The 14,543-nt window shown below is 41.4% G+C and overlaps 1 protein-coding gene across 6 annotated transcripts; it reads left to right on the top strand.

Annotated features, from left to right (window-relative positions):
* Nucleotides 1-78: 78 nt before the first annotated feature.
* On the top strand, nt 79-13,503 carry LOC102057122 (caspase-10). Of its 6 annotated transcripts, XM_014277794.3 has the most exons (11): nt 460-2,014; nt 3,845-3,971; nt 4,317-4,656; nt 4,800-4,899; nt 5,467-5,602; nt 6,396-6,481; nt 7,704-7,740; nt 8,937-9,025; nt 10,455-10,566; nt 11,320-11,824; nt 12,349-13,503. In XM_014277794.3, the coding sequence occupies exons 2-11, from the start codon at nt 3,905-3,907 to the stop codon at nt 12,509-12,511; spliced, it is 1,635 nt and encodes a 544-aa protein (XP_014133269.1). In that variant the 5' UTR covers nt 460-2,014; nt 3,845-3,904; the 3' UTR covers nt 12,512-13,503. The 6 variants fall into 6 exon arrangements, with proteins under 6 accessions (XP_027657268.1, XP_027657267.1, XP_055574775.1 ...); XM_027801467.2 differs by lacking the exons at nt 460-2,014; nt 3,845-3,971 and adding an exon at nt 79-380 and having other exon boundaries at nt 8,937-9,007; XM_027801466.2 differs by lacking the exons at nt 460-2,014; nt 3,845-3,971 and adding an exon at nt 79-380.
* Nucleotides 13,504-14,543: the final 1,040 nt, after the last annotated feature.

The following is a 14,543-nucleotide window of genomic DNA, read 5'->3' as shown; positions in this document are numbered from 1 at the left end:
CAAATGAAGCAAATGGTGAAACAAATATGTTTTCTGTGGTTGTAGAAATAAGATGCAATTCTTAGTTATCATATATATCTATGTGATGTTAATAAATGTGATTTTTTTCACAAATTAACTTCACTTTTTCCCATTTCCCTTACTAGCTTTTGCATGTGATGAGCACTTCCGCCTTATAGACAACCAAAAGCAGGCAGAATGGAACCAAGAGGGGGCAGAGAGATAAGGGAAAGAAATATGGAAATTTCAAGGAGGAACAAGAAGGAGAATGGTAGGGAGAACAAAGAGAAGGACAAGTAGGGAAAAGAAGATCTGGAGGAAAAATACAGCATCATTACTGGAAGCAGAAAGAAGAAAACAGGAAAAAAGGGAGAAAGGAAGTAAGAGTAGTGGTTATTCTTACAGGGTTTAACAATGTGGTGGGGTTTCGTGGGTTTATTGTTTTGGGGCGTTTTGCGTGATGCTAAATACAACTATGTACTTAAAATATTAGCAATAGAATATATTCTGTTTGTGATAGTTTTGTGACAATGTAGGTTTTGGTTTGGAGGTTCTTCACCGTAGTGCTTGACACAGTGAGTAAAATCCATGTCCCCTTCCTTAAATGATGAAGAAATGCTGTTTTGAAAATTGTTGCGGTTTCTGTAAATTACCCTTGCAGTGAAAAAGGAAGGAAGTCTCTTAGTATCTTGCTGCTTGGCTCAGGAGTGATCAGAGCCTTCTAATGACCAGTGAGTGGAGGGGACATGCAGCATTCACGGATGTCAGATACCAATTTTCTGCACTCATGTCTTGACCCTCAGTAGATTCTAAACCATAGCAGAAGTCACTCTGTAATCATCCAAGCAGTATTTGTTGCCTTGACACCTCTTTGAAGAATGGTGTGTGGGTAGACTGATTCCCTGTGCTCACTGCACAGTAAGAAGTAGCACTGAAGTCAGTATTTAACATGCAGGAATTTTGTGATGCCAGTTGTCTGTCACTTCTGCCATAGCTTTTTGTGTCCCTCTGTACACATGGTAGGGACTGTCTGCGCTTGCTGTCCTGTGCACCTAAAATTTGAATCTGGAAAGTGACTGGATGCAGGGCATGGGTTGCATCAAGTTGTACATGTGTTGCAGATAGAAGGGTTGAATGATACCAGACTTCCATTCAGTAGCCAGAAGAGGAGGAAAAGAGTTCATTCTGGATCCATGAGTTTAGGGTGTCAGCACAGTAACATGAAAGAGACATGCTGGAGAAATTTCATGGTCATAGACTGCCAAAATGCCTGTTTTCAGAAGCAGCTGTTGAACAAGATAAAACAAGCCACTCCTCCTCTGCTTCTCAACTGACTGTGGTTGGAACAAGGCTGTGAAACACACTGCTCCTGGTACTGAATTTCAGTTTTGCCTTCTGATAAGAGAAATAAAAAATTCTTGTACTTCAGTACATGCTGTATATATATGGAAGAGGGAAAGGAGAACTGGCAGAATATAAATTACGGCTTTCAGCAGCTCAGGTGTACCAGTGAGGAAGGAGATTCTGTGGTGTTTTGCCCCAGGCTTTGTTGCTGATGGCTCTGTCACATCAGTCTAGTTTACTTTGTGCTGTTACATACGTGTGTATTACTGTGGTTGCCCGCTCGTTATCCAGAAGGTGGTAGGTTCAAGAGGAAGTCGCGGTGCTAACAGCTGCAGATGGAGCGTACTGTATGTCTGATGGCCCCTTTCAGCTCCGCGGGGCCCAGCCTCCCTCCGGGGGGCACCGCCGCGCTCCGCCGGAGCCCGCCTGCTGGCAGAGGCGGCGCGTTCCGCGGACGCGCCCACAAACCGACGTTCTGCCGCTTGCCGGGGCCGGGGGTGCCGCCTCCGTCCCGCAGGCCTCGGGCTGGCGGCGCACCGCCCTACGGGGGGGCCCGGCGCCGTGACACAGCGCTTGGGCTCGCGGCTGGGCGGGAAACAGCGGGAAGCGCTGAGCGCCGCCCGCGGAGCAGCTGCCGGGAGAGGGCGCGGGGCGGGAAGCCGTGTGAGAGGTAAGAAGGGGGGGCCTGGACCGGGGAGGGCACAAAGGAGGGCTGCGGCGCCGGAGCTCGGAGCCTAAACCCCGCTCCTCCCGGTACCGCGGGGCTGCGGGCTGTGCCTGGGCATTCCTTTGTGCTCCGTGTTTCTCCATTGTTCTTAAATATTTCGGCCTAGTAGTGCCCTGGTCAATAAAACTTTTCAGGAGGAAATAGTAATTTGATAATCTTATTTGCGTATTTCATGAGATTTTCCTTTTGTAAGGGTATATCGCAAAATATAAATGAGAGACGTTGATCCATCGCTGTTCTGCCCGCTAGCGTCCTGCCGGCTCTAGCGGTGCGTGCCCGTGAACCGCGGCGGGCTCGGGCCGCGGCTGTGTCCTGCGCCCCGCCTGTGTTTCTGCCGGGTGTTCGGCATCATCTGGTTTTACTGGGATGGGGATCGTCCGCCCCTTTTCCTTTTTTGCATTAGGACGCTGGTTTTTTGCCACGCTGTTTTATAAGTGGCCTATGAAGTGGTAGAGGGATATAAAGACGCTGCCGCAGTAAGGGGCTGCGGGTGGGCAGGATTCCCCTGCTTGGTGGTGCTGGGCGGCGGGGGGGAAGGAGGAGGTACGGGTACCTGGCAAACGCAGCACGTGTTGAGAGGCCTTGAAGGCTTTTCGAACTCAAGCTGGAAATATTTGGAGTGAACAAAGTTTTCCAAGAGTGGCAGCAACACAGTCTTGAGAACTATTTGAGAGGCAGATGAAGGAATTTGTGCCAGATCTTGCTTCAGTTTGATTTGCTGATGAAATGACTATGTACACCTGGTGTACACACAGATTGCCCCTAAATCTCCTAAAGCAATTATTTTTAAATTCATTTAGTTGAAATCAGCTCTAAGTGCTGGATTGTCATAATTTCAGTTTGAACCTGGATTACATAAGCTTGTTAGTTTAGACAGGGTCAGTTTAACCTAAGTTATTCTGCTAAATTTAGTTGATCAAAGCATCTTGATAGGGCTTTAAAGTAGCTTTTAGCTCAATGAATTTAAAGTCTGATTTACTGTGAAGTGATATAATTTCTGTGTAGCTGACAGGCTGAGGTCTGAAGCTTTTTGATAGCAGCTCACATGAAGAGGATGTCATGGCACGTGGGATTTAGTATGAGAAGGAATGTGAAGAACGATTACTAAGCTATGGGAGAGTAAGTTTGAATACAGGAAAAAGCAATCTGACTTTTTTTGTTTTTGCAAAGGCTCTGACTTGTGACCTGGGGACAGGACACAATTCAGGATTCCTGAGTTCTGTCAAACCTCGTTTCCTAAGTGGGCATCTGGATTTGGGGATTATATTTTCTGTCTGCCCCTGAACACAAAAACGCAACAGTCTCTTCTCTGTGCCGCCATGTGCTGTGATATCCTCTGTGGTTTATCTGCTGAGCTGTGCTCCCAGATGCTTCAAAGGCTTCAGGTTTGGAGGTTCTGTCCCTACTCCCCTGATTTTCCCCTGTGCTCTCTCGTGTAGAAAGCTTTGCTGCTTCCAGCTGCTCTAAACAAAAGATTAAAGACCTACCTGCCCATTTGGGCAGAAGGCACTGAAGCACCTTTTTACCTATATAACCTTCCACAGGCAGAAAAGAACTGCCTAGGCTATGCGGAAGTTTATGTAGTGGAAGGGTGATCAGTCTCCATTAAACTTCAGTTAAGACTGAGTTGCTTGTGCAGACCCTATTTAGGCTGAGCGCTATTACGTTTTAGTTGACATTTACTTACAAGGGAGGCTTTAGGTTTTTCCTATGCCAAATATGAAACATAGTCTGGTAGCAAGATATGACTGGGAGTGGATGGGTATTCCACAGCTTCAGCTTCGTTGTGAGGCTTGTGACAAAGGAACACCACCTTGCTACAGCCAGAGAAGAATGAGCCCTTGGACTGCAAATCAAGGGATATGTGTGAACCACTGTGCTCTCTCCACTGAAAGTTGTGGTAAGTTACTGCAGGGACTCGTCCCACCTACAATGGAGAGAAGAAAAGATCTGAATGTTTGAAAGACACAGAAGAACTTAGGGACCTCTTGAGGTCATCTAGCCCCATTTTCTGCGCAGACAGGGCTAACTTCAAATTTAGACTGGGTTGTTCAGAGCTTCTGCCAAATCTGGGCTTTGTTGTAGTCTTGTGTTTGGAGAAGGAAGTAAGTTTTGAATTTATTTAAAAGGAAACTCCTCTTTGCAGAGAATTCAGGGCTTCCAAATATCTGTTGGGTGTAATCTTATTACAAAGACTGTTGTATTGAAGATTCAAGTGTTACTAGCATTTGCTTTCTGCTTTCAGGCAGAGAGACTGTTGGTTCCAGCAACATGGAGGAAGTTGTCAGCTTGAAGTTCCGTCAGCAGCTTCTGTTCATTGATGAAAATCTGGTGGCTGAAGATGTAGCAGCTTTAAAATTTCTCTGTACTGATTTGCTTCCCTTCAAAAAACTAGAAAGTGTGAAGTCAGCAGTGGACATCTTTCAGCTTCTCATGGCTGAAGAATATCTGAATAAGGAAGATACTTTCCTGCTAGCTGAACTCTTATACAGAATTAAATGTCACTCCTTGCTCAAGAAACTTGGTTATACCAAAGAGAAAGTGCAAGAATGTCTGCATGAGAAGGGAAGAGTGTCTCCGTACAGGTAAGCTTGCAGTGTGGTTCTGTTCTTTCCATTACTGCCATCTATGCCATACTGTTTCCCTTTCCATTTTTAAATTCTCAAATTGCTTTTAGTTTGTACATGATCTTCTGTTCTGCTTTTATCTCGCTGTATCTCTGTTACAGGCAGATGCTGTATGAATTGTCAGAGAACATTACCAATGAGATGTTGAAGCACATCATATTCCTACTGCAAAACTGTCTTCCAAAGCGACGGATAATTTATGTATGTGAGGAGAGAGCCAAATATGTATATGGGAGGGGAAACAGGAGGGAAAGTGGGAAAAGTATTTGGCAGAATAGGGCATAATTGCAACTAGACTAGTCAGTATTTATAAGACGAGCAAGGAGGAAGCTGTTGACAGATAAGTGTGGAATTTGGTGCTTTGTGCCAAGGTCAATCGCTGACAGTCCACGGTCTTGCATTAGGTCATAAAAGGGTGACAAATAAAATCTTTCCCCTGCTTGAGCTGTGTGTAAAGGAGATTCACGTCCATATATGTCATTGGTTCCATTTTACAGCAATAAAGCCTTCTCAAGGCCTAAAGCCATTAATATGGTTTGGGTGAATCTGTTTAATTAAACAAGACCCTACCAAATTATAACGCAAACATGGAGCTTTCCATGGAGCCACATTTCCACCTCCCACAGTGATGTGAAATTGACTGTTTGAATCTTGTTGGGAGGAAGCAAAGCATATAATGACATGATTGTTTGAGACAGACAGGGCTGAGACAGGTTTTCAGTTCCAATGAAAAATAACTGTATTTTACCCTCTCCTTTTGGCTGCCAGTCTGCTCTGGATTTGCTGATTTTATTGGAAAAACAGGGCCTTTTAACTGAAAACAATGTACAGATGCTGGAGGAGGTCTGTATGAATGTTTCACCTGATCTCCTGGAAACAGTAAACTGCTACAAAAGGACAAAAGGTGAGAAATTCAGAGTCAGGGAGTAGGTTCACTGAAATGCAAGAAGCACTAGAAGGGTCTGGGTAACACTGCCTCAGGTTTCCGTGTGTGCATTGCTGGAACAGGAGCTGGAGTGGTATCACTCATCTTCACACACAAATTTGGCATTAACAGTCCCTACCTTGCATTACTTCCGAGCTGAATTCCAGTAGGGACATGCTGGCATACCTGAGGCCACAAAGAGCAGTCCAGCACATACAGAACAGGGTGGGAAACTGAAAATCTATTTATAGTTATGTTGCACTTCTCCATTTCCCCATGAGTAGTATTGAGATGATGATGACTGTCCTGTAAAAGGCACTTTGTGGTGTATGAATGTACAGTATGACAAGGCAGTTGCCTGCTAAAAAACTGGAGAGGCAAACTGTGCATGTGTCCCCAATACATGGTATGTTTTATTACTAAATGTGTGATTCACGTAATCAAGGGTTATAATGCAGTTTGTAATTTCCCTTCATCTAACGCCCTATGGGGTGACTATAAGCATACTGGGGGAAAACAGTTCTATTTCCATTTATTTAAGCACTGGGAAACAGACTCTGGGAAGTAAAAAGCTACATCTCCCCAGTAGGTGCAAGGGCACTCAGTGTTTCGTGAGTTCCATTCCCCCATGCTTTTTGAGTGTGTTTCGAAGTTGCTTTCTGTTTTAATACATCTTTCAGTAGGTATAGATCCACATTTGCCTAATGTGCAGATTGATACTGGCTTAACTAAAAGGCACTTGGCTTCTCATTTTGTCTCTTTCTGCTCTTAGTGCCTCTGCCTCAGCAGAACACTCTGCCAGTCAAGGAATCTTCACTGTTTCACACTGGAGACATCAGAGTATTCACTTCCCCACAGGTACACTGGAGTACATACTGCCAGCTTGGGTTTTAGTGGTCTGGGGGGTTGTATTTGTTCAGCATGTAAGGAATAGAGCTGCATATAGTATTAAACAGTGGTTTATTAAAAGTATTACTATTGGTCATGTGCAACTGTGGGGAAAAAAATCATGTTAGGAAGAGAGATGAGCAAAAAAGCTAGACAGGTGTCTTCTAGAGAATGGATCAGTCACTGCTGATCTGTTCAGTCTGATCAACACTAAATCACCTCTGAAGGCTAACGCTATACTTTGATGATCAGTTCAAACTGCTGCTGCTAAAGGAGGTGTCCGATTTGCTCAACGTACCGTACTAGTCCTTGATCAGTTAAACTCCTGCAGCTGCATGATGAATCAGATTGGGAAACTTACCAGGGCTGTAATGGATTTCCTTTTTGAGGAAGAGGGGAGGAAGGTAGGGAGTCTTAACCCAGTTCTGAATGAGGAAAACCAGTGATCTTTCTAAGGATACTTCCCTTAAGTGAAGCTCTAGTAGACAAGAGCTTAGGAAAATGAGCTATTTAGTATCAGAAGGGTTTGCATTACTGCTGCTTTGAGCTATTTTTGCTATATGTGTCCAGAGGGTTTGGGGAAGCCGTCATGCATTGGCACTTGGTGCAGTAAGAAAATTAATGTAGTTTTATTAAGCAAACATATTTAAAAGAATTTTAGAAAAAGACTTAGAGACTGTTTCCATAACCCTGATGATTATGTTTGATTTTCTCTTTAAAATTATGAGAGGTTATAAACATTTTCCATGCTCTGTAATAAACCATTGACACTTACTGCTAGAAGATACCTCTTAGGCAGGACTAGAATCACTTAGTTACAATGATTCATGCTCAAATAATTGGCTAACCAAGAGGATTGATACGGGACTGTGTTGAGACCTTTATTTTCTTTGTAGTGACTGCCTACCCCTATAGTGATAGGATCATTTGGAAGTGTAAGAAAATTCTGTGCTGTTTCCCTTTATCCTTGAGAGAAAATAGAGTTGTTTCCAGCTCTGTAAGATTTGCTCTAAGTGAGGAATTCCTTTGTAGTTTCACTATTAAATGCTTTGCTGCTCTTAGGAATTCAGTATTTTTCCTACACACTACTTAAAGAGCTTTGTATTAAGGCTATATTGCTAAAAATAACTATGAAAACTTATTTTATATAATAGTGATATTTAACATGGTGTTCCTCCTCCTCAAAAAATAGGAGACCTCGATCAAATCAGTCAGTTCTAATATCAATGGTAAGAATTTCTGATAATGTGTTTGGTTATTATTACCTTTATGTTTAATGTTGCATTCCTTTACTTTCTCTAGAAAATTTCTACCATTTGGTTTAATGCAATGGACTTACCTTGTTGTCTTCTTGGAAGGGTCTTTTGCTTTCTGCACAAATAGATTTGAAGGATTTTTGCTCTTACATAAAAGAGGCAAGAGAAAACTGGTAAATCGTGTGTACTTTGTCGGGCATTTACTAGCAACTACTCAATGTGCTTTCTGGGAAGTGAAGTAAGGGCTGGTCCTATTAGAAGCAAAAAGGTTATTTCTTTCCTGAAAAAGAAAAACAAGTTTTCTGTTTAAATATCCCTGGGAGGACAAGAGAATGAGACACCATGACTGTTTATAAAACTGATGGGTTTAATTTTTGGGGTGCAGGATTTTACCTCTGACTTCTTTTGCTGTATAGATCGTGATGTTGAAGAGCCAGGGAGTGTTGCATGGTAGAGATGGATGTTTTGAATGCTTTAAATAGTGTATGATTCGTACAAAAGGAGACAAGCATTTTAGGGCATTCAGAAGGAGAAGTAAATAAAGCAGCAATAAATAAAGTTACATTTTGGATCTGTTTTCAGAGTTACATCTCTGAAAAGATTCTGTAAAAATAACAGTGGTTAGTTTGCATCCACCTTGTATGACTCTCTCAAATAGACCAGTTGCAAAGTACAGCAGTACAACATCTGTCAGCTCTCTTCCTCTTCTAAGCTCTGTTGGTGCAGCCTTGCTCTGAAAGTTTGTCTGAGAGTTTTCAGTGACTCAGGAACAAAACAAAACAAAAAAATCTTTAATGGGAGCTTCAGTAGTAACATTGGAAATCCTTGTAATACAGTTTATTTCTAAGCAGATTTCCAAATGAAAAAATCATTTGAACGTTTCAGGTAGAACCTAATCTTGTACCATGGATATCTTTGTTCCACAATACCAATACAAATAAAAGCCTTGCCTTTTTCATGAAAATATGTATAATAAAAATAACTGGAGACATGTTCAAAATAGATCCTTTGACTATGATGATGCTATCTCATATGGAGTAATTACTCCTTTTAATGAAAACAGGATTTAAAATACAAAAAGTGCTGCATTGAAGTTAAGCTCCTTTTCGTTACGTCCTCCAGTACTAGATTTCTCGTCATAAATATCTATGCTTGGGTTTTTTTTCTAGATAACAAAGCAACTAATCTTACACAAGGCTTCTCTGAAATGAACCTGGAGCTGCCAGAAGAATTCAGCAATGTAGAAAATGAATCCAAGGTTTGGGACAATCTCTTAAATCCTTCTTGTTGAATACCTGGGTGTGTGGGGTCTTCATCCCTGTAATGACATTTATCATACAAGGACATGTGAGATGCCTGCGCGTCTCATAAAGTTTTTTGAGTTGTCTGATCAACTGGAGCTTTTCAGAGAACATTTTAACCCTTGATGTTATCCACACATCATTGTATCTTCTTATCTTCCTGATACAGGCAAACTGTTTGGCATTCTCTTAAGTTATGTATTTTCGAGACGGCAGCAGAATGTGCAAGACACAAACAGTTTCACAGTTCTCTCTGGATCTGGCTTAGAAAAAGGTTCAGGCCATCTTGAAATTTGATCAGGGGTAGCATGCAAAGACCTCGTGAGGATAAAAGGTGGCAAGAGTTTTTGAGTAAGCTGTTGCAGGCATGTAACAATCTTTCTCAATAAACCAGAGGTCTTGGTACAGGAGAAAAGATCCATTTTGTGAGTTCCCTTCTTAGAAGCTTTATGTGCACTTTTTAACCTTGTGCAGCAGTGTAACCACTGGGTTCTCCCTCTGGCTGTCTCCTTCTGATGAGCATGGATATTGAGGGAGCAATTTCCTGCATTTGTTTATAACTATTTAACTTCTTGATGTTCTGTGCTGTAATATATCTTGGTATCACCTGATGTTCAGGCTGGTGTATCAGAAATACTTCTTACTGCTGTTGAAGGGGCTTGGAGTGCTGCCTTCGGTTTGTTCCCCTAAAATGCACAAAAGCAGGTGTTTGTTGCTTTTCTCTAGTGAGCAGAAAGGAACTGGAGTGGTGGGAGTTTTTGATTTCAACCCAAGGTTGGACTTGAAGAGATGGTACTTGAAATTTTGGTGACTTTTCAGTTTTTAAAACGTTCTTTCCTAACAGTGGGAGGTAACTTTTAAGTCTTAGCAAAACTGGTAGTGCGGGCAGGTTTACACACTTCTGAGATCTCTGTTCTGCTTGCATTACTTTCCAGTGGATCTCTGTGAACCACCTGCTCCAGGTATTCATCAGCACTCTTGAAAAAAACAACTCAGATGTCTAGCATCCTGTAGTTTCATTGTCAACCCTCTGCCATCTGAAGTTAAAATATTGTTGTGACATTGGAAACAGCTGGGGACTTCTGTCCCTATCACCAATTCAGATTGTGCAGTTTGGCTGCTGAGTCCTTCCTTTTGCATACAGATGACCAACCCAGCTGCTAAACCTGTCCTCTGCAGTATGATAGTATGGTGACAGTGTGCTTGAGGCTTCATCCATGTCTTTTCACACAGGGAGGCAACCATTGAGTTCCAGCTTTCCAAAAGTCACTCACAGTCTTAGGTACCTCTAATTTTTTGATGCCAATTTTGAGACATGTTAAGGAAATCCAAGTAAGTTGAATAAATTCATTGAGGCTGTAATCTTTTTTCCTCTCCTTTCTACAGAAGATGAAAAGCTACAAAATGGATGGACCACACAGAGGATTTTGTCTTATTATTAATAATGTTAACTTTGATAGGTCTCTTCAGGAGAGGAAGGGTTCTTGCAAAGATGCTGGTAAGTTACTGAAGTCAGTTTTTTGAAGGATTAGTCTCTCTGTTTACCCATGTGAGTTGATTGTCTAGTATTGCTCTATATATTGTGCATATTTTAGGTAGTTAATACTCTTAAAGAGTAAAATGTTTGGGATGTGTTATATTATGTTATTTGTGTCTCCTAGGGGAGGAAGGATTAAAGGATGAGTAACCACTGAGTTTCTGATGCAGTTGGATCATTCTTGGATCCTTTTAAGAATCTCTTTACTAAGCCTTTATCTATATAGCTATAATGAAGAACAAAAAGTAAACCATCATTCTACATGATATAATGCAAAATTCCATAACCAAGCAACTCTGTGCATACTTCTTGTTTTATTCTGTTCATTCTCTTTATCTCGTGTGTGAAACTCTAATCGTCAAAACTGCAACTGGAAAATAATAATATGAGGAAGGTTTTGAAAGATCTAATCTGAAACTTGGGGTGGGGAGGATTCCGCGAGTTTTCAGGTGTCATTTGTGAGCTCACTCTGTGTGTCATCATACATTGTGAAATGTCACTGTATTTTCTGAAACTTGTCTACAAAAACTGAGGAACTCCTATGTTTGAGCTGATGCTACCTTTTTTTATTCCAGTTAACCTTTAGTTGATACTAGTATGAGGATGAATCTGCAGAAGTGTCAGGCTGTGAGGTCTTTCAGATTAGCTTGCATGGTGACTTCATGAAATGTTTTTCTACTGCATCATTTTTTTTCTTTTATATTTTAATTACAGGGGAACTGGAGCAAGTATTCACATGGCTTGGTCTGGACGTGAGGACTTACACTGACCTGACATCTTGGGAGATTAAAGATCTGATGCGAACTTGGCAGCGTTTGCAAGATCACAAAGACAGGGACTGTTTTATATGTTGTATTCTATCTCATGGAGAGTCAGGAGCGATCTACGGGAAAGATGAGGAACTTGTATCAATCCGCATGATCATGTCCCACTTCACGGCTAAACAATGTCCACAACTGGCTGAAAAGCCCAAACTCTTCTTTATCCAAGCTTGCCAGGGAAAGGAGATACAGTGTCCTGTCTATGTTGAAGCTGATGCAAGAATTCCCGATTTGTCTTCCATGCAACAGAGTGTTTCTCCTTCTGAAAGTATTCCCGAAGAGGCTGATTTCCTCCTAGGCATGGCCACAATTGATGGATATGTCTCTTTCCGGCACATTCAGCAGGGTGCTTGGTATATTCAGGCCCTGTGCAGCAAGCTACAGTTGTTGGTACCAAGGTAAGTACTTTGCTTAGCTCTTCCATGAAAAAACGGGAGGAACTTGCCCCCTCCTTTTTTTCCAAAGGCAAATTCACATAGGAACCCTAACCATCTTCTGAGGTGGACAAAAAAACCAAAACGTTAAACTGATGATTTGTTTGCTTGCCACTGATAAATTTACCTTAACACTGCTAGTACCATAGAGATAATCTGGACAATGCAAAGTTTATTGTAAAAAAACCTCAGAACCTCCTATCTGTATTCTCTAAGGCAGAACAATCTGTTTCTTGAGTGGATTGAGGTAAAAATACTCTTTTCCGTTATTTTTTGCTGGTTGAATCAAGCAAGACAGAGTAAAAAAAGGTCTTTTGTATTTAATGTGACTGAAATGAGAACAAAAGAGAAATTTGGAGAAAAAGATGTGGGTTTTGTGTTTTGAATATTTATACCGTATCTTCTAGATTATCTGGGAAGTGTTAAATGGAGTGCCATCTGCTCATTAATAAGTAATTTTTGTATTTTTGCTCTTCTTCTGGCTGCAGGGGTGAAGATATTTTGTCAATTCTTACAGAAGTTAATGAAGATGTGGGCAGACGTGTTGACCGCTTGGGGACAAAGAAGCAGATGCCCCAACCGGCATATACCTTAAGGAGAAAATTAATATTCCCGATACCTAGAAACCCTCCTCCTTCACAGCAACATTGAGGTTTTTAAAATACATCCTTTTACCAGCACATCTCATTTAAATGCAGTTTACCACACTACCTGTTTTAAAGCAGTTAGCCAGAATCCTGAGGAACCTAGCTTCAAGGCAAGGGCTCATAAATATCTTGGACAAACAAAACTGTGAAACTGGAAAAGACTGAATTAAACAATCCATGTGCCAGCTGTTTACATCGTCTATATATTTTGAGTTATCAGGGTTGGGAGAAGAATGCTTTTATTGTTTTAAAACTGTTTTGTACCTGCACAGACTGCAGATACAGAAGTGTTTTTCTGACAGCATAAGGGTTACATGTAGCCTTCCATATCTAAACCAGGATTGTTAATGGTCTGCTTTAGGCCCATCATGTTTTATTTTGCAAGCTAAAACTGTTAAATCCTGCCCCTAATCCACTAGCAATGTTCATAGAGGAAGACAAAGGTGGGGACAAAGGGGAGAAGCTTAAGTAGTGAGTGGAAGAGGATTTATTCCATCTTTGATTTAAATTACATTTAACTTAATGGGGAAACAGTTAACTATTGACATTAGTAATTTGTTCCACAGTGCACACTGAGACTGTCTAGTGGCTAACATAAACCTTGTTCAGAACAATGAGATCTTTCAAAAACTGAGTCAAGCCAAAATGCTGCATAGTATTCCCTCTGTGAAACCTTGTGAACTGTCATTTCCCCATCACTTCCGGAAATAGAAGTTATGATGGAAGATTTGCACACTATGAAATATGGCATTCAGCAGTGTATCTGTATAGGTTTATCAGATTGATTAACTTTGTTAAGTATTAAATTTTTGGATTATTGTTTCTTGCTTTAAGACCCAATAGGTAGCCATATGGGAAACAAGGCTTCTTGTTGATTAAGCTTCTAACAGAGCATTTTGTGAGTTAACTGAAATAATGTCATGTTTTTTATGAGCATTTACTATGTCTGTCTGTCCTTCCTGTTTGTGACTGCATTAAATTCATACCTCTTTTTAAGAGCTTGGTGAGATAAAAATTATGTGCTAGTGTAAGGTTTATCTGTGTTTCTGACTGGCCCCTGCACCTTGTCGGGCTACATGAATCACCGGGGTTTTAACTGCCTCAGGGTTTAAGCTGAAGTGAAACTTATTTTGTTTCAGCAAAACACTGATTGTTATGTATGATTACTAGCCACAGGTTAGAGTGACAGTTTGGAAGGATACTGCCTTAATGCAGTTTTTAGCTTGCGCTATCCAGGATTTTTAGGAGGGGGGTTTTGCATCATGCAGAACATTAAAATGCAGCAAGTTTGCCAAAACATAATGGTGAACTTTTATCGTGATGGAATTCATGGTCGCGTGATCTTGTTGCATTTTGAGTCTTCTGAGTTGGTATGGCTGCCACACTTGAAGTTACATTTGTGCCACAGATAGAAAATGTTGTGTCTGTTAGTAGCATATATAACACACTTTAATAGAATGGTGGAATTTCTGGCTCGCAATTACTGTTCAGGCTTGGTGCACCTTTGTTTTGTATGTTTATGTAACAATTGAATTTTTGTCAGTACAGGGAAACACCTGACAAAAATTTTGACCTTGTTTTGCAGGATCTTGTTTTCATTAAGTTTAGTAGACAGAGCACATCATCCTGTTAACTTGCTTTCTCTGTTAGAGACTTCTGCCTGGGTAGTCTCCAGTTAAATCATAGGTAGGTAAAGGCAGTCAGAAGAGTTTAAGCTGACTCCTGCTTTGAGTTCCCTGGGGAGAGGGGTCCACACTTGTGAGGTATAAAAGACCGGTGAAGCCTCCCTCGCTCATAAAAAGGTTTGTTCAAACACAGTTTACCATAATTTATACTATTCAGTGTGAATATTTCACTTGTGTGGAGGGCTGTGTGTGGAGGGCTGCACGCTGTATCACTTGGGTGCAGGCAGTGGTACTCTCAGCACAAGCCCGAAGGCAGGGTAGGCTTAGTACTGCTAGCCACAGCTACCATTCAGCAAGGTGGCTGGATGTTTCTGCGTGATCTCCCGCGGTGTACTGTAAGCAGTTTTAAAG

This window comes from Falco cherrug, chromosome 8 (genome assembly GCF_023634085.1).
Source record: "Falco cherrug isolate bFalChe1 chromosome 8, bFalChe1.pri, whole genome shotgun sequence".
Taxonomy (NCBI): Eukaryota; Metazoa; Chordata; class Aves; order Falconiformes; family Falconidae; genus Falco; species Falco cherrug.
This window is presented reverse-complemented; position numbering and strand designations above follow the sequence as displayed.

Excerpts from the sequence above, each read along its gene's own strand:
- LOC102057122 (XM_027801466.2), top strand. The coding sequence starts at position 269 with ATGGTAGGGAGAACAAAGAGAAGGACAAGTAGGGAAAAGAAGATCTGG. Across the intron at positions 5,603-6,395 it reads CTGCTACAAAAGGACAAAAG|TGCCTCTGCCTCAGCAGAAC; the intron begins GTGAGAAATTCA and ends TTCTGCTCTTAG. Across the intron at positions 6,482-7,703 it reads GAGTATTCACTTCCCCACAG|GAGACCTCGATCAAATCAGT; the intron begins GTACACTGGAGT and ends CTCAAAAAATAG.